Source organism: Amborella trichopoda, chromosome 2, assembly GCF_054954075.1.
Source record: "Amborella trichopoda isolate Santa Cruz 75 chromosome 2, AtrichopodaSantaCruz75HAP2 v2.0, whole genome shotgun sequence".
NCBI classification, from domain to species: domain Eukaryota; kingdom Viridiplantae; phylum Streptophyta; class Magnoliopsida; order Amborellales; family Amborellaceae; genus Amborella; species Amborella trichopoda.
In genome coordinates this window covers 27721488-27741530 of record NC_142337.1, presented here as the reverse complement: position 1 = coordinate 27741530, position 20043 = coordinate 27721488, and the positions used below count along the sequence as shown (strand labels likewise).

The window sequence follows — 20043 nt, the reverse complement described above, 5'->3', positions numbered from 1 at the left end:
TGGTACAAATCTTATGGATCCATGAACATTTAAAAATGAACAGTCTAGATAATGTGTTATTTTTTACTTGAAAAATTACCATCATAATAACCAAGATCCAGATGATCGATCTTAAGATTTTCTTGTATCATAACTATAATTTTCAATGAATCTGATTCTGAAATCATAATTTTCAATAAATTTTGCGACGAGTCTTATTCTGTTTGTCTTTTATGAATTTTGGCCTTATTTGAATTTTTAAATTTTTTTTTGGGGTGGTTCAGTGGGGATGACGAGCCTTGACCGTTTTTTCAATCGTGGTTTTAACGTTTTCCTTTGCAAGGAAATTAAGGATTCCATCCCTTTGACAAAATATCGTTTCATCGTTCCAAGAAAAGCATCGGTCGACCTGCGGTACGGCGGTGCTGAGGACAAACTATGGTCTCTCTTATAGGGAGAGATATATATAGAGAGAGAGGGAAGGAGGGGGTAGTTGAATTCACTTGATGAATGGCGAGGAGTGGGCAGCTCGGTTGTGAACCAGCAGTGGGCTTATTGACGTGTTCGTCGAAGAAGAGGAAGGAGTACAAGGTCACAAACAGGCTTCAGGAAGGGAAGAGACCCCTTTATGCCATCGCCTTCAACTTCATTGACGCCCGCTACTACAACATCTTCTCCACCGTTGGTGGTAACAGGGTCTTCTTCTTTCCTTGCCTTACATAAACTTCTCTCTTTTTCTATGAATTTATCCTCTCCTTTGAATCATCATTTCCATCTTCTTTTTCTGGTATGCATACATCAAGCAAGAAATATATATATATATATATATATATATATATATATATATATATATATATATATATATGGTTTATTGTTGAAAATTTTGAGTTTTCTACTTCATTTTGTGTTTTTGTTGTAGTTTGTTAGGTCAATGCAATCTGGATTCCATCTTGAATTTCTTACTCTGAGAAGTACCTTTTTTTGTTCATCTTTATAGGAATGGAGTAATGTAGGTTTCCCATGGCGTTCTACCTCTTGAATCAAATGTTGTCAACATACGCTAGTATTTTGAATCTTTGATCATCATTTATCCCCTCATCTTAACAAATGTAGACTCTTAAAACCAAGTCTCTGAAGACAACTTTGCTGAAGTTTTGGAACCATTCCCTTAAGGATTACTTTGACATGTATAATCTTTCCTTATCCTTAGTAATCAATCCAAACAGGTAGTTTTCACCTTTTGTCCAACTTATTTTAGGCATTATTCAATGAATAAGCATACTAAAAAGGATTAACATGAATAATGAGAGGTGGAGTGTTGTTTCTGTTTCTTTTCATCTTATTAAGAAAAGGAGTCCTAGCCACAATTAATAAGTTAATGCACCTTTCATCTTATTAAGAAGGGGAGTCCTAGCCACAATTAATAAGTTAATGCACATCAGCATGTCATAGGACCAGTAGGAACTTTTGTAGCAAGTAGAAGTAGTCTGTTTATCTGTTGGTTCTTGTGTTCTGTGACCCTATTTTGCTCTGGATGGGTGTTAAGACATCTGATGCATAACTTCATCGTTGTAAGGTATTGTAGCATTCTTTGCTTGCCAATTCTGTCCCCTTATCAAATTTATAAAAACCTCTTCGGTTTGCCTCTAGTAGGGAAATAATAAGTTTGTGAAATTATTTGAAGACCTCAGATACTGCTCAAAATCAAAGTAGATAGCACTCGGTACTCATAAGGTTCATGAGTACCTTTAAGGTTACTCATTAGATACATTATAAAGTAGAAATTCAGAAAAATGCTTCTTTGGTTAGTGTGCTTCAAATGTTTCAAGGTGTCAGTATTTGGCAGCAATATGTGTGTATGCACTCAATGGGTCAAATATATTGCCTAACATCACTCACGGTGGCTTTTCGCATGTCATTTAACAACTTCCATGTGCTTTGTTTCAATTCTCACATATAACGACATCTTCTGAGAAGCGTAGCATTTGCCATGGGTCAAAGTCTGTTTTCCTCTTTCCGGAGGCACTTGTGTGTTATCTATATGCGTTTTTGTCCTACTTCTGTTTTAATCGGAAGATGTTTTTTCCCTCAGGTGACAATTTACCAATGCCTGGATGGAGGCGTTGTTGCTGTGCTGCAAGCATATGTTGATGAAGATGTATGTATCAACTTCTTCTGATTTGATTCAGTGCATGCATGGGATTTCTTATAGAACAAAATATATCTAATAATGGAATATTCCTCCCTATTCAGAAGGATGAGTCATTCTACACTTTAAGCTGGGCATGTGATTTGGATGGGACTCCATTCCTTGTTTCTGGTGGAAGCAATGGAATTATTCGTGTTATTGATGCTGGCAGTGAAAAGATACACAAGGTGCAGGGTCATTGTTTATTCATACTGGTTATACGAGTAATTCTCTAGTAGAGGTTTGAGAATGACATTGTTGCTTCTGTTCATTAAGTTTGAATATTTGTGGGATGCTTATACATGTATAGAGTTTTGTTGGCCATGGAGACTCCATCAATGAGATCAGGACGCAACCATTGAAGCCATCCCTCATAGTCTCAGCCAGCAAAGTAAGCATTCCTTTTTCTTTTTTCTGCTGCTTATGAATTATATTTGCATGTTTACTTATGGTAATATTTGGATTAATCTCAATAACAGGATGAATCAGTTCGGCTGTGGAATGTACAAACTGGGATTTGTGTTTTGATATTTGCTGGAGCTGGAGGCCATCGAAATGAAGTTTTGAGTGTCGTAAGCTCATTACACTACCTCACTTTCCCTGTTGTGTTAACCATAGTGATAGATCTCTTCTAATAATTCAAACTCCTTTGGTACATTTAAGACAATATGTATCTGATTAAGGGTCATTTTGGTTTCATAGGACTTCCATCCCTCTGACATATACCGAATTGCAAGCTGTGGTATGGATAACACTGTTAAGATCTGGTCAATGAAAGGTATGTTATCCAGTTTCATTCAATTAAGTTGTGGTATGGATAATAATGTTAAGATTTGGTCAATGAAAGGTATGTTAAGATCTGGTCAATGAAAGGTATAGAAGGATACTTTAGGAGGTATTGTTGGGCTGTATGGTACTCCACTGGACAAGCTTCGGAGCCCTATGCCATTTTCTCAAGTTAACCCAACAAACCAATGCCCCACAGTCTGAAGCAAGGGTGCATGCTTGTTCTATTAAAGCAAACCCAATATGTTCCTGGTTTCCAGATGTTCAGTGGATTATAGGTGCACTCCTAAGGATATACACTCTTGTAGATACCGGGGTCCTCTCTCTTGCACATGTGCTCTGATTAAGTGGATCAACTTATCAGAGTTGTTCGTTTTTGACTGTCATATGTAAATGATGTGAGGAGGCTCGATTCCAGGGTTTTAGGCTTATGTCCTCATTAAGCCTTGTCTTCTCACACAGGGCAAGTTTCTCTATGTCACATTTGGTCCTCAATCCTTTCTTATTACCCTGGCTAACGCACTCATGAAGCATTCGCATACTGACCCTGACTAGAGGAGACCCTCAAACCTCTCAGTTTTGAGTAAAGCCATCCGGAAATGCTTTATGACTTGAGGTATTCGGACTTTCCAGATCGCAATTCACTAAAATCCGGTAAGTCCAGCATTCCAATTCACTTCCACGGTGATCAAGGACTATTAGGAAACAACAGAGTCAAGGCCTTGAAAGGTCATAACTCCAACATTTAAGACTCGTTGATTTGGGGAATCATTTAACAAAAATTTCACCATGGTCGTCCTTGAATTGAGTTCCATAACACTTGCTCAAATCATCATAAATTCCATGACATTGTGCACCAAACTCTTGACTATGATCAGACCATGAATTTGACCCGTCTAACACTAACTTGGTCTCCAGCTCATGGTGCTTGTCAAAGAGGCGCATATATCATCGTCATTGACCTTATCTCTCCTTTGGCATGCCTATATTGATCCTGATCATGCATCAACAAGGCTTCTGTGTGCTTTAGATTATCCACCTTTTAAGCCAACCGATCACACATCAGCAAGGCTATTGACTCCTATAGGTTACTCATCCTTTCCACCATCTGGTCCAGGTCATGAGTGGACTACATATGGCCATGTACGCCATCACGACCGGCCATCATGTTCGACGTAACTCTCAACCTTGGCTCTAATACCAAATGGTGCAAAACTGGCACCCATAAAGGAGAGATCTGGGATCAATTCAGCAACAAAAATCAGTTGTTCTTGGTTGATCAACAAGAGGAAACCTTCCTTGATCACTGTCAAGAAAGGGAAAGGACTAAGGGTCTTTCTAGCTTGAACCATGCTACTACTCCAAGTACGGTTGTACTTCTAAACAAAGTAGGGGTCTTCAATACTACACCAATGCAGAAGGGAATTCAATTTCATCAATCAAAATAGCTGCTGATACTGTATCTGTTACATCAATGTACAATATATGTGATACCACTCATGGGCCCTAGACAATGAGCAAATGCCCTTAACAAAGTAGGAAACTGGCTAAACTACCCCTATACCCTATTCCCCATAAATAAAATCAGCTTGCATGCAACCTTAATGCAACCAAGTTTCAATGTTGCAATTCCCCATCCATGCAACCAATTTCTATGCATATGAACTCTACATCATTGAACTTGTGGGAACTCAAAACAACACTATACTACTTTGACTTGTTGACGATATAGGGGCTTTTCAACACTCTATTCTATCATTGACTTTCAACTAAAACCTAAAAATAACCCCTTAATGACAAATTACAAAAGCATACCTAACAACTAAGACAGTTCCAACATGACGAACCTAACACGTAATACAATTCCAGAAACATTCCTACTTCAAATTCAACAATATCAACTGCAGCCTAGCTAACCCCTTGATGCGATTTGCATCCAGAACCCTAAGGCATGGTTAGGTAGAGTGCATTGAGAGGTGGGAGGTAAGGTGGTCTGGTTTCTGTTTCAAGAGGGAACTTACTGACCTAGAGGTGGAGTATACGGATCTAGAAGAACTTATATTCCCTAAGATGAGTTGATTACAGAATGCTTATAGGTGCTCTTATCTAGATCAATTTATTAACCTTATGAGAGATGTAGGTGGGGGTCTCCATGACGACTAGTTTGGTGCATACTGGCCCCAAGCACAGCAGTCTTAATGTCGACCACCTTTTAGGAATTGCAAATCTGTAATATATGAGTCTACCTCCTTATTCATTGTATCTTGTCTTTGGTTGCGGACCTCTTTGGCTTGATATGGGTTACCCCAGTATCTTTAGCCTCCCTCTTTTATGGGTAAATAGCTATAGCCTCCTTGATATCTGGGTTTGTTATGCTCTCAGATATGGTACAAGTTTAACAGGGCACTTGAGTTGTGGAATGCCCATGGCGATCCTATGGGTATGGTGGGAGTATAATAATAAATATTTAGTAAAAGAGTATTAGGGAGGTAAGTTTTCAGGAGAAAATTCGAGACTGGGTGATTATATGGGCCCTACTTGCACTAGAGTTCACATGTTATCAGCTATCCGATTTTTAAGAGACTGAAAGACAGTGACCTTCTCCTTAATTAAAGTAGACGGCCTAACCTCATATGGTTGGCACCCCAAATGAATTGCTGAAATTGATCTTTAATGGGGGCGCTCAAAAGTAATTTAGGACCTACTGAGAGTGGAGGTTTACTGAGATATGCTCATGGGAGAACAACTATTTTCATTATTGGGCCCCCATAGATGTTTGTCATTCGTAATTAGTAGAAGCTTAATCACTAATGCTAGGCATGGGATTAGGAAATACATGGTAAGAAATGCTTGAAAATCAATGGAATCACTCCTGTAATGCCTGGTCAATTTGGGAAAATGTTAGGGATACATTGGGGAACAATTGATAAAAACAGGAAATATGTAAAAACAGGGAAAAATGCTAGGTGAATGTGCTATTCTACAATGATACTTGCTTCTGAAATTTTTCTTTTGGAAACATGTTTATGCCTGCCTACCAATTTTATGATTAAAATTTCATTGAAATATTGGCAGACATATAATGTGTCTAGGAGAGATAAATTGAGAACGGACAGATAATACTGCTTGGATATTAGTACTTTTGTTTCCTTGAGGGATTTTTTATTTGCCGACTGTTCCATTACATGAATGGAAGATCATCATGGAATTATTCAGTGAAATGCGAAAGAAAAGAGATATAGATTTCTATTTCTTTGAAAATGCATTGAAGTCCTTTATCATGACTTTGGCAAATTGTGCAGAGTTCTGGACATATGTAGAGAAGTCTTTCACGTGGAGTGATCTACCATCTAAGTTTCCAACGAAATATGTGCAATTTCCTGTGAGTATCTTTTCAATTAACTGATGCACTTGGAAATTTTTATTATAAAATAATGAGGAAATGTTTTATCGATGGTAATTTTTTGGTTTGGGCAGGTATTCCTTGCTCAAGTTCATTCTAATTATGTTGATTGCAATAGATGGCTTGGAGATTTCATTTTATCAAAGGTCAGGCATTCTTTTGCATTTATAATATTGGTTTACTCATTTTATTTATATCTTGCATTCAATTAAGCATGCATGAACATGGTATTCATTGAGTGTATTTGTTCCTGGGAAAAGTTTTCTTGGCCTCATTCATACCGGATTAAGTTATAAAGGAAAATCTTCACAATAGCAACAATATAAAAAACTGTCTTGTTATGTGTAATTGTTGCTATTATGGGATTTTTACTCATGAATCACAAGAGTGAATGCAGTTATGTATTTACAGTAGGTCTGATTCTCATCCATGAAACGGTGAACATTTATAAAAAACGGAGTAGTGTTTGTGCTAATACTCTTGATTCATGCAATTCAAATTGCTAACATAGGGAGGCATGTTGTAAGATCCATATTTCTCTCTGTTTGGAGGCATTTATTTTCCATATCCTCACAGTAATATTCATAAAACAGCTTGACATTCCGATTACTTCACAATATTTCATCTTCATCTAAGGTAGAAACTATTGCATTCCTCAAATAACGAATGAGAGATGTGCATACCATGCAAATAACCTCATTTTATTAAGTATATTGATTTTGAGGATAATTTTGAGGAAACTGTGGAAACTTGGAGCAGAACCTCTTTGTACTGAGAACGACTTTGATTTTGAAAAGGCTACTTGAAGTGAGTTTAGTGGACGCAAGATTTTGTGGGTTGTAGATGATTTCTCTATGATACCTTAAAATCATTTTATTTCCGTTGCATGTTAGATATGATTCGATTGCCCTTGGTTTTGAGGGCAATGCTATCATGATTTCCATGGTAGGAAGTAAATTGAAGAGAAAAGCACCACATGGTGGCGCAGATTCTCATCATCTCAAGATCCTAATATAAATATATATATATATATATATATATATATATATATACACACACACACACACACACATACGTATGTATGTGTATGTTGTAGACAAATGTAATAAGACCTTTATAATATACATGATAGTATAAGTGCACGTGAAAAACTAAGTGCACGTGAAAAACTATGTACTAGTAGACATTTGGAAAAGAAGATGTCTATTAAATTTATGTCCTCTTAGAGACGTTTGCACTTCTAGCTTTATCCCACCCACCACCAAATGTGAAAAGATCTGCAATTGTCCCGCTATTAAGACTGGGAGTAGTGACTATTTCTTCATAAACCTTCTGTTTGATGTGATTATAATGGACTTTAATATGCTTTGTGCATTCATGAAAAAGTTCTTTCCTTTTTTTGTCTCTGATAATTAAAAAAAATTGAAAAGCACTTCTGTTGTCATGAATCATTGTCGTACAAGAGGAACATCATCATCATCATCATCATGGTCATGACTCATTGTCGTACAAGAGGTCTCTAGTACTCAAAATTTCTTTTGTGACTTCTTGTAAAAGGGTGTGCCAATAAGCCCATTTTTTGTATACAGTCTCTCCAAAAGTATATAGTTTGTATAGGGGTTATGGCTTAATTTTTTACCAAGATACCTGTCTCGAGGGCATGCTCGGCTCTCTCTCTCGTCAATCTTTTGTACTCCTTCTTGTTATAGTAATACAATGTTAACATTATAAAAAAAAACACCATCATCATCACCATAGCCTTTTCCCAACTATTTGGGGTTAGCTACACGAATCATGGTCTACCATTCTTCAGTGAGGCCATAAGTCCCCACATCTTTTCTCACCACTTCCAACCATGTCTTTTTGGGCTAACCTCTTACTCTTTTTAAGCCTTCCACTTGAACCAACTTGCACCTCCTAACGGGTGCCGAAATGGGTGTGCACTGCACATGGCCAGCCCACCTAAGTCTACTTTCTTTCATCTTATTGCCTATTGGAGCCACACCTAAGTTCTCCTAAACTTATCCCTTCTTGTCGTGCTACTCACCATCTTAACATCCTCATCTCAGTTACAGCCATCATATGAGTATGTTTGGCACAAGAGGAACATAAACCCCAATTTCCATGAAGAGTCTATTAAGTCTTAGCAGTATCTTTGGCAGTGGCAAACAGAGCTTGATGTACAAAACTTTAGATTGTATTCAAGGTTGATATCACCATTTGTCTGTGCATATTTCAAGTATCCAAGTTGGCGGCAATAAGAGTACGAATCTAATAATAATATTCTTGTGATTCCATCACATATTCTCTACATAGGCACGATCACTTGGAATGATGAAGAGGCAGAAAGCAGCATCCCTTTCCATGGACATGGATTGATTTGTCACAATATCCTTAGTAACTGCTTCGTATTGTTTGTCGATTGACTTATCCAAACTATAAAGGATAATTTGGTCTTGTACCTCGGGTTAGTGTGAGGTATAAGAGACTTCCAACTGTGTTCTTGTCTAGATATCCTTTGGATAACCTTACTACATTCCCCTAGAAGTATTCTAAGTTTCCAAGGTCAATGATCTTGAGTGTAGCATCCCAAGTCACTATTACATTATTAGCAAATCATTATCATCAGAGCCTTATTGCAACCATTTGGAGTTGGCTATACGAATCCAGTTCCTTTATTCTGCTGTATCTTGGGTCATACCCCTCAGTAAGGCCATAAGTCTCTATATCTTTTCTTTCTACTTCCATCCATGTCAGTTTGGGCCTTCCCTTTGCCTTTTAGAGCTTTCCACTTGAATCAAGTTGTATCTCCTAACTAATGCTATGTTAGGTCTACGTTGGATATGGCCAGCCCACATAAGTCTACTTTCCCTCATCACCTATTGAAGCCACACCTAAGATCCCTCGAATATATTCATTTCAAATTCTATCATTTCTTGTATTGCCACTCATCCATCTCAACATCGTCATCTTAGCTACACATCTTATGGGTTTATTGTTTCTTGATCCCCCAACATTCCATCCCATAAAGCAAAGCTGGCCTCACAACTGTCGTGTAGAACTTCTCCTTCAGTTTCATTGGTTGCAGCGATCACGTAAAACTTCAGATGCACATCGCTTCGCCCACCTAGCTCTAATTCTGTAGAGGACATCTTCTTCAAGTTCTCCATTTTCTTGGATTATCAACTCGAGATATCAAAAGTACTCTCTTTTAAGTGTTTCTCGGCCATCAATGTTAACTATTTCCTTGTGTCTACACTTATTATTACTAAACTTTCATTTCATATATTTTGTCTTAGTCTGACTAATTTTAAAACTTTTAGATTCTAGAGTATCCCTTCAAAGTTCTAATTTTTCATTGACGCCCCTTCCAGTCTCATCAATCGAGACTGTCATCTGCGAACAACATACACTACCTCATCTTGTAGGTGCCTCATCTTGTAGGTGCCTAGTTAATTCATCCATAATTAAAACAAAGAGATATGGGCTCAACGCTGACCCTGATGTAGACTTATTATCACTGAGAACACACTTATCTCACTAGTTGTGCACATACTAGTTAGCGCTCCCTCATACATATATTTCACCATGTCAATATAGCACTTGGAGACTCTTTTCTTTTCCAACACCACTAAATTAGATCTCCAAGTACCCTTTCGTAAGCTTTCTCTAAATCAATAAAGAGCATGTGGAAGTCTTTTTTCTTCTCCCTGAACTTCTCAATCAGTTGCCTAAGTAGGAATATGGCCTATATTATTGACCTCCTGACATAAAACCGAAATGATTTTTTCATACACTCGTGTCATGCCTTAGTTGTTGCTCAGTTGCTCTCACCCATAGCTTCATGTTGTGGCTCATAAGTTTGATCCCTTGATAGTTTGCACAATTCTGTAGGTCTTCTTTGTTATTGTAAATTGGTCCCACAATACTTTCCTCTATTTGTCTGGTATTTTCTGTGTTCTCAACACCTTGTTGAGTGTCTTGGTCAGCCAGCATGTACCAATCTCCCTCATACACTTCCAAACCTCTATTGGGATGTCATTTGATCCTAAAGCCTTTCCTATCTTCATCTTTCTCTTTTTCTGTCACTTCAAATACCTTACTCCTGTGAATGTATATATGACCTACGCGCTCATTTATACCAAAGTTCCTCCTAGCGTTGTGTTCCCATTGTGTTTATCTTTTAATGATGTTTTAAAAAAGCTCTCCAATTTTTGTTGACTTCTTCATCCTACATCAAGGCCCTCTGATCCTCACTCCTCTTGCATTTAATATGTTATTAGCAAATGGCATTACAAAATTCCTTCAATATCTTCTCAATGTGTAGTGAGTATTAGTAATATGCAACCATGTCAATCTTGTCTCTGCTGTATATAAGAGTGGCACTTTGTGCTTGCTTGAATCCACAAAGTTCTTTTTCTCATCTTGCAGGCTATTCCATGGTTTTGTTAACCTAAAATTGCAGCTGGTGGATTTATATGAACCTCTTTGTAGGTCACCATGCAACAGAGTATTCTTATCATCTATTTGGAATGCAGTCAATTCTTTGAGACTACCACTGACAAGACTAGATAACTGATATTTTGGCAAGTAGGCAGGGGTCTGAAGAAAATATGCTTCATATTCTTGAGCAGACAGTGAACCTCTTGGCTACAAATCAAACCTTGGACATGCAAATTGTCCCATCAGTCTTTAGCTTTAATTTGTGCTGCCTCCACATTTTTTTTTTCAAGTACATTGAGTGCCTTGTCCTGTGCCACTTTCCAACAATATTGAGCCACTTCTGATAACGATTAGGCTTAGTAATTGAGAGATAGAAGTGCAGGGAGGGCACAATGAGATTAATAAGAAACAAATTTCTCTATTGGATATTTTTACGTGCATTGAGTTTCACAATATAAATAAAGCAAAAACGACAGCATAGGTTGCTGGGCACTTATTACGTCGGATGCCTCAATATCATCTCTAGTGAGGATGATATCGTCAATATTGACCTAAAGAATAATAAATTGCTCCTTTTATCTTTTCCTCTGTGAACTCAAAATAATGTGCATTACTTCATGTAAACTAATCTCTGTCATGCCATGGCTACACCCATGAATTGTCAGAGGAGACTTGTAGGCATTGCCCTGCATGTCACTATGTAAGAAGGCATTCTTAATCCAGTTCTAGAGGGCAATTCTTATCAGCAACTAAGAAAGAAATCATCTATGGGGCTATTTGTAGCAGATTCTCATGGATCCTGGGTAATGGATTTCATCAATTATTGCAGGATGCTAGTATGCTCATTGGCGTGAATGGTAGGACAAGTGTGACGTCTTCCTTCCTTCCATGGGTATTGTGTAACTTTTCTTTTTTGGGGAAAATAGATAAGAAACTATTTAAAGAAACTTGAGTCCATACATTAGAATCATTGGGACTCAATACAACTAGATATCAGACTACGAATCATTCGAGGATCAACCTTAGTTTTGAAATCTAAAGTTTGGTATAGAGAGAGAATCAGCCTTGACGATCACCCTTAATCGAGGGATTGTGAATCTTAATTTTGATAAAGAGGCAAATCCGGGACCCGGTAAGGTGAGGTGTTGTTGTGAAACCCTGAGAGAAGAGTATTTTATCATTCTTAGCCCCTAATTTATGTGGTTCCTCTTTTGACGAGGCTATTGCATTGTTGGTATGTTTCTTCCTTTGCTTTCAAAGGGTGAAAGTGTTTATGATCATGAAGGGTGATTGCCTAATTGTCGTCAGCACTGTTAAAAAAATAGGGCACCTAGTGCCTAGGCAGCCACACCGCCCTACCCTGCCTAAGATGACCCTTCCCCTGACCCTCCTAGGTGGTGTAAACCTTGTCCGAGGGCGGAAAATGCCCTTAGGCAAGAGGCAAGTTCATCATTTTCCCCATGTTGGGTATTAACCCCTAACTCCCCTCCCCCTTTCTTCTCTTCTTTTTCTCTCTCCCCTCCAACCTAGAAAAAAAAAGTGTGCTCTATGGTTCCTCTTACGAAGACAAAAATAGAGGGGTTTTTTTTAAAAAAAGGAATAAAAAAGGTTTCGAAAGTTTGAGACTTTTTCCTTATTTGATTACAATTTCCGACTATCAAGAGAGGTTATAGGAGGAATGTTTGAATAGTCTAGAGCTTGATATCCATCCACATGTTTCGGTATGCTTTTTACATGGCCTAAACTTTCGTCATAATGCACTAATGAGAAAAATCATTTCTTGCTTAGGTCAAGCGCAATATATGCTAGATTCAGACTAAGTGTTGAACCTAGATAAACAAAGTTCAATACTTTGGCGTTTCTAAAAAGCATAGGGATAACATCTAAAAAATGACCCCCTTAGTTTGCATCATTGACCTTTTCATATGCATCATTGACTTTGATTCCCCCTTTTACGGAACTGATGTATTCACTCTCTGTTACGCTGCACTCTGGTGCATATTCATGTCAAACATACCTTGCCCAAAAATATTTATATGCTGCGGTGCATAGAATACACAAATTCCTATTATCCACCTCAAGGTTTATTGTTGACAAAAACACCTCTTCTTTTGTCCCCTTCCTGGAGCATGTAAACGTATTCCAGTGAAACAACTTTATACTTACCGGTGGGGCAAAACAAAAATATGCACTCCCCCCCCTCCTTCCTCCTCAGTCACTACTGATGGAAACATTAAATCCTTCTAGAACATTGTATTTGATAAGGTATGATGTGGCGGCACACGTTCGAAATAGGATCAACATTCTAGAACCTCCTCAAGAATATGACGATTGTGCAGAGCCTATGTGGCACATAACAAGCTCAACACGTACCACTACCACCACTACTCTCGAAACTACCGAACATGCCCAATGCCTGTAACATACATAGGTCGAGAAGAGAACACTCATAGGTCGAGGTATAAAAGCAAGTTCAGAAACATACAACGGTAGTGTGTGAGAGTATAGAAGACCCTTGAATACAAAGGCGGTATTTTTATCAAGTCCATCAGTGATCGATTAAATAGAGGCTTTTCGCTTCTCCATTTTATGAGATAGTGAATCTGTACGAGATAGTGAATGTAATTAACAAGGTGCCTACGAGTACCTTGGAACTCATGGGACCAAAATACCCTATCAGAGTGTTGTTTGAAGTTGTCTTGAGTTGTTTACGCATCTGTTCTCGCATTCAGCTTAAGATCACCCCAAACACCAAAATAATGAGATTAAAGATTTGGCACAAATGAGACCCGCACGCATATAAAAGATACATACATACATACATAGATTGATATTATGTACATACCTACACACACACACACACACACATATATATATATATATATGTATGTATATAGATGTAAACTCTAAAAAACGCCATGGGGCAAAAGTGTACATTGTTTTTTCCCCACAATAGCTCTCCATTGCGGTATCGTGTGAAAATCAACCGCACCGGATATACTATATCCGTTGCGGTACCGCAACAAACATAATATGTCGGGTGAAGTCGATTTTTCCATGCCGTCCAAAAAAATCAGACGGCGGCGAGCCCATAGGTACAAACACTGTTCATTTTAACCTATGGGCGTTGCGTGGTGCTATATATATATATATATATATATATATATATATATATATATATATATATATATAAGAGACTAAGCAACGCCTATAGTCGAAATGCTATAGTGATTTCGCCTATGGGTTCATCATCGTCTGAAGAAATCAGATGGTGTACAGACATGCTAGATCCATGATGGTAAAAAATTTACACGGAAGCATCACAGACATTGCGCCGTTCGTTCAATAAACCACCACGGACATAGCAAGTCTGTGGTGGGGTAAAACACTATTCATTTTCGTCTTTAAGACTTTTCCTATATGTATGTATGTATGTATGTGTGTGTGTGTGTGTGTGTATATATATACATATGGGCAATGATTTCATGCAACGGTTGTATTATAGTATGATGCAACAACCTTTAAAAAGATGTTAAGGCTATTTGTTTGATCCAAATTTTGAAATATATACTCTTTTCATTCTAATGAACAATCACAAAAAAGAAAAATATGAAAATGCAACCTAGAAAGTATTTTTTAGCCCAAGTAACATAGGTTGTCCATTTTGGTGAGATGCCTAGATGTAGGCCTTAGAAGGATTTTTTCCTTTCCAGTCTTTTTAGATGGCTTTATTATCATTAGATGAACAATGTTAAAAAAGGAAAAAATGATTTTGAGTTTGTAAAGGCTAAGATCTTGAAATTCACCAAATGAATGGTCTAGATTCGTTGTTGGAGGGGACTTATTTTGACCATATCTAGGGTTCAAATTGAACTTTTTTTTTGGGATTGATTATTGAGATTATGAGAGTGTGTGTGCAAAATTTTGGGTCATACAAATACCACAAACATGGTTTTCTAGAAGTGTGGTTGCATTATACTATGATACAATAGTTGCATGAAATCACTGCCATATATATATATATAGGAAAAAGGTTTCTTAAGCTACCTGGTATAATGAATAGTCTAAGCTACTAGCTCCCAACCGTCAGATCTTCATCGAGTGGTTCAAAATTCATATCACTATTTTAATTTTAATTTTTTTTTTTATAAATCCGATTAACATGAAATTTTGGATGAATATACCTAACACTATTGCGCACGATATTTTTTAGTACACACGTCCAAAATTTCATTACGATCTGATTTTTAGAGAAAAGAATTAAAAGTCAGCTTGTGATATGAATTTTGAACCACCTGATGAAGATCTGACGGCTGGGAGCTAGTAGCTTATACTATTCATTATAGCTAATAGCTTAGAAAATCTTTTTCCTTATATATATATATATATATATATATATATATACGCATATACTTGTTTTTGGCACTCACATATATGTATATCTGTATGTTTGGGAGACTTGAGGGGTGCCTTAAGACTTGGGCTTCCGCTCTGTACCGAGGCTCCCAATCCCCTTGGCTACTTGTGTGCCGCTAGCATTTTTTAAAAGATTGATTATTAGATGGGATAGTGGAGTACTCCTTAGCACTACATGATGATGTTTGACTATATTAGCCACATTCATGCTGACTAAATCTTCTTTGATATAGCATATTTGGAGGGAAGCCAATGTTGAAGTGACACACTTGCAAATGGAGATGTTGAGTAGTTATTGTTATTGTTAGAGTTTCTTTTTTAGGTTGTTAGAGATGCTGCCTTGGAATCTCTTTAATAGATTGTACTTTTTGTTTCTCATTTATAAATTTTTTAAATACTAATAAAATTCTTACTATCAATAGATAAGAATGGGGGTATTTGGCAACTGAAAGGTGGAATCAAAATTGGAAATTTCCCAATGTGAAATATGGAATTCGGAAATTTGAGTATGTGCTAATGGAAAATGTTGTGTTTGGTTATGTGATTACGGAAATTGTTTTCAAATTAACCTAGGATTTTGTAAGCCTAAAGATCTTGAAATTTGCTAATTTTAACTGTTCATTGAAGTCCTCATTGATTACAGGGTCATTTTTAATGAATGATATTTCAAAATCATAGCTCATCCAAGGTAGGTCTAATGAAATAGATTCTCTAGATCATATAAAAATTAAAAACATTTTGGATGAGTTGAGAGCATGTTTGTGTATTCCAAGTTTTACCATACATCAGATTGGGCTATACTTTTGTGCGTCTACACTTCTCACCATTATGCACCTGTAAAAGATGCATAAAAAATATTTTTGAAAAAAGATCGAGATACCCTCAAAAATGGTTGGGGGCATGTCTCAGTATTTTAAATTTGTTTTTGGAATACAACGGATTGAATTAAAATTTTAGGTGTCTATGTCCGTTGGAAATAATTAATTATTGTTATATTTGAGGGGTATAAATGTCTTTTATTTTTTAAAGGATTTATATGTCCCATTTCATTGTGCCATAGGCACTGTAGTATTGTAATTGGTTAATTTTTATTTATATAAAAGGAGGTGTGAACTGGTCATTCCAGACCATCATGCCACTCTCTTCTCTCTCTCTCTCTCACTCTCTTTGTTCTCCTCTCTCTTCTCTTTGCCTCTCTTATTGCTCTCTAATTAGGGGAAAACATTTGGGCGTGGTCATGAGGATGGAGGGTTGTACCTTTTGGAGGCTCCTGATCTTGCCTTGGCTGCGTCCCCTTCTTCTATGGGTATATTTGTGGCACACCGGCCTAGATCATGCGTCATCTTTTACATAGCGTTCTTGATTTCCCAAAATGTTTAGTCTTTGAGTCGAATACAATTTCAGTGTGAAACATTGTCGAACTTCATTTCCAATCAACATTAATAAAAAGAGTGATATTGCTTCTCTGATGCACTCTGATGTGTGGGGTCCTTCTCCAGTTGCCTTTGTGTTTGGTTTCCAATTTTTTTTGTTACATTTTGTGGATGATTGTTCTAAATTAACAACTATTTATTTAATGAAACACAAAGATGAAGTTGCTAATCTATATCAAGTCACAAAATGGTTAAAACTCAATATGATGGGCAAATTACAGCCTTGCATTCTAACAATGGGGGTGAGTATGTGTGCCACCAACTCAGAGATTAACTTATGATCAAGGGATTGAGTTCCAAACAACGTGTTCGTATAGGCCTCAATAAAATGGTATTTCTGAGAGGATAAATAGGCACTAATTGGAGGTCACCCAAGCCCTCTTGCTAGGCATTAAGGGTCCTAAAAAATTTTGTGGTCTAAAGCAGTTCTCACTACTGCCTTTTAATAAATCGAATGCCCCCTCATGCTCTTTAGGGCAGATCTCTTGCTTAAATTATTTATCCAAATTCTCCCTTGTTTCCTGTAGCTCCCAAAGTATTTGGTTGCATATGTTTTGTCCACATTCTTGGTCCAAAGAGGGACAAACTTGATGCTAAAGCTGTCAAATGTGTTTTTTTGGGATATCCATCACATCGACAAGGATTTGAGTTTATGTCCTTTAAACAAAGTCCATTATGTCTCCATGTATGTTACTTTCTTTGAATCTGTTGCGTACTTCTCGTCTACTGGTCATGAGTGCACATCTTTAGGGGGGGCAATAAGATACATTTTAGTGGAGAGAGCACATGTATGGTTCTCTTTCCTGTTCCCACACCATTTTTATCTGAAGAGAATGGTGCATTTGAAAAGAATGGTGTATACCTTGAAAAGGAGCTGAAGACGTATACCAAGAGAAAGAAGGTACAACCTGAAGTTCCGAACGATTATATACCCCGTATGCTAACCCGAAATCAGGAACTATTCCTGATAGGTAGTTCTTTCACCTTTGATAGTCCTAATGTGGGCTTACCCATTGTTGTATGCTAGGGTAAGTGTTCTTCTACTCCGCGTCCTATAGAAAACTTTGTATCTTATAACTCTGTCTTCTTCTTAAGCCCTGTCTTCTTTTTTGAATACGTCTTGTGTTGTAGAGGGACTTTCACAACCAAAAGGAAGGCTGCCATGGTTATGAGATGAAGCATTTGAGCAAAATAAGACATGGGAAATCACCAACCTTCCTAAAGGGAAGAAGGTCGTAGGATGTCGTTAGGAGTATAAGGCTAATGGCACTATTGAAAGGTATAAAGCTAGATTGATTGTGAAGGGTTTTTACATAGACTACTGGCATAGACTATTAAGAAACATTTGCACCTGTGGCCAAGTTGAACACTGTGAGGATCATTCTTTCTTTAACTGCTAATAAATCTTGGCCTTTCTACCAGCTAGATGTAAAGAATGCATTCTTCCATGGAGACATCTAAGTACGGTCATGCCTCTAGGTTTACAAATTAAGGAGAAGACAGGAAAGGTGTGCAAGTTAAAGAAGGTGATTTATGGACTTACACGGTCTCTGAGAGTGTGGTTTGAAAATTTCAGTAAGGCATTGTTAAAATTTGGGATTAGAAGGAGTCAAGTTGATCATATGCTCTTTTGTAAAGAAGAATAGTGCTGGTTTTATAGCCTTTATAGTGTACATTGATGATATTTTTATGATAGGGGATAATGTGAACTATATTGAAGATGTTAAATCATATCTATGCAAGCTGTTCGATGTCAAAGATTTAGTTCCTTTTAAGTAGTTTTTGGGAATTGAAGTTGCAAGATCAAAGTAAGGGATAGCCATCTCATAGAGAAAATATGTGCTTGACCTATTAAACAAACTGGGATGTTAGGAGTTGGATCAGCTGATACTCTTATAGAAGTCAATCATAAACTTCATAGAGAAAGGGGAGAGTTACTCAAAAATACAACCAGTATCAATGAATAGTGGGCAAGCTCATATAGCTCTTGACGCACGACCAGACATCTCATATGTTGTTAGAGTGGTTAGCCAATTTATATATGCACTACGTAAACCACATCTTGATGCAGTGTATCAGATACTGAGATATCTCAAGTCTACTTCAGGGTGAGGGATATTTTTCTCCAATCAAGGGTATCACACTCCAATCAAGGGCGAACTGATTGGAGATCCACAACTGGCTTTACTCCTTTGGTTTAGGAAATCTGGTCTCTTGGAAAAGCGAGAAAAAAAATGTGGTGGCAAGATCAAAAGTGCTGAAGTGGAATAGGGTTGTTGCTCATGGTACATGTGAAGTAATGTGCGTCAAAAGTATTTTGTATTTCTATATGATGTGGGGGTTAAAGCTAAGCTTCCCATGACTTTGTACCGTAACAATGAAGCTGCCATTCATATCTCTGAGAATCCTATATTTCACGAAGGAGTAAATACATTGAAGTCTTCATTAGATAGAAGTTTGCTGCCAAGATCTACCATACTCTTTACTTGAAGTCTAAAGATCAGCTTGCAGGTATCTTCACCAAAGCTGCTGGATGGGATAAACTACAAGATATCCCAAGCAAGCTAGGCGTGATGGATAACTATACACCAGCTAGAGGGGGGACTGTTGGAAATAATTAATTATCATTATATCTAAGGGGTATAAATGTCTCTTTATTTTTTCTTAGGACTTATATGTCCTATTCATTGTGCCATGGGTAGTATTGTAATTGGTTACTTTTATTAATATAAAATGAGGAACATGCTAGTCATTTCAGACCATCACTCCACTCTCCTGTCTCTCTCTCATGCTTCTCTCTCTCTCTTCTTTCTCCCTCTATTACAACTCTCTAATCTCTTGATTTTATTTTCCTCTCCTTTTCTCATCTTTAATTTGCCCTAGATTATTTTTTAACTTGTACTCCTCACCCTCACGCAATTATTAAAATATATAAAAATATTTTGGAAAAATATAATGATTGAAATACCACCGAAACTCTACATTATAGTCTATCAATCTCATGCATCCACTCTTGATTAGACGGTTGAGAGCATGTCCGAGTATTTCTATTTTTATCATTTTATGTATGTGGGATTGAGATGAAATTTTTGTTCATTTCCTTCTCAATCTCACCCATGTGTAAAAAGTATAAAAAAAACATATTTTGTAAAAATTGGAATGATTGAAGTACCCTTAAAACTTTGAGGGGTATTTTGGTTGGTCTATTTGTTTGAATTTTTGAAATATTTTTATAGGTGCAGCCTAATATGGTGCACACACCCTCCAAAGTTTATCTTGATCGGATTTCGAAATAAAAGAAAAATGTATGAAGATGCGTCCCACATTTTTAAAACAATAAAATGGTCCAAAAAAGGGAAAGCTGCATTTTTGAAATTTTACTCTTTTTATCGTGG

At 37.2% G+C, this 20043-nt stretch overlaps 1 protein-coding gene across 3 annotated transcripts in view; it reads left to right on the top strand.

Annotated features, from left to right (window-relative positions):
• Nucleotides 1-403: 403 nt before the first annotated feature.
• The window catches only part of FIE (Transducin/WD40 repeat-like superfamily protein), a 36982-nt gene continuing 17342 nt past the window's right edge, over nt 404-20043 (top strand). For all 3 annotated transcript variants that reach the window (XR_016050520.1, XR_016050521.1, XM_011622017.3), the window contains exons 1-8: nt 404-675; nt 2072-2137; nt 2233-2355; nt 2478-2558; nt 2647-2739; nt 2870-2945; nt 6256-6335; nt 6431-6502. Coding sequence is in view for 1 of the 3 variants with exons in the window: in XM_011622017.3 (XP_011620319.1) it covers nt 490-675; nt 2072-2137; nt 2233-2355; nt 2478-2558; nt 2647-2739; nt 2870-2945; nt 6256-6335; nt 6431-6502 (777 nt within the window). In the remaining 2 variants the exon portion in view is untranslated. The remainder of the gene's footprint in view (nt 676-2071; nt 2138-2232; nt 2356-2477; nt 2559-2646; nt 2740-2869; nt 2946-6255; nt 6336-6430; nt 6503-20043) is intronic.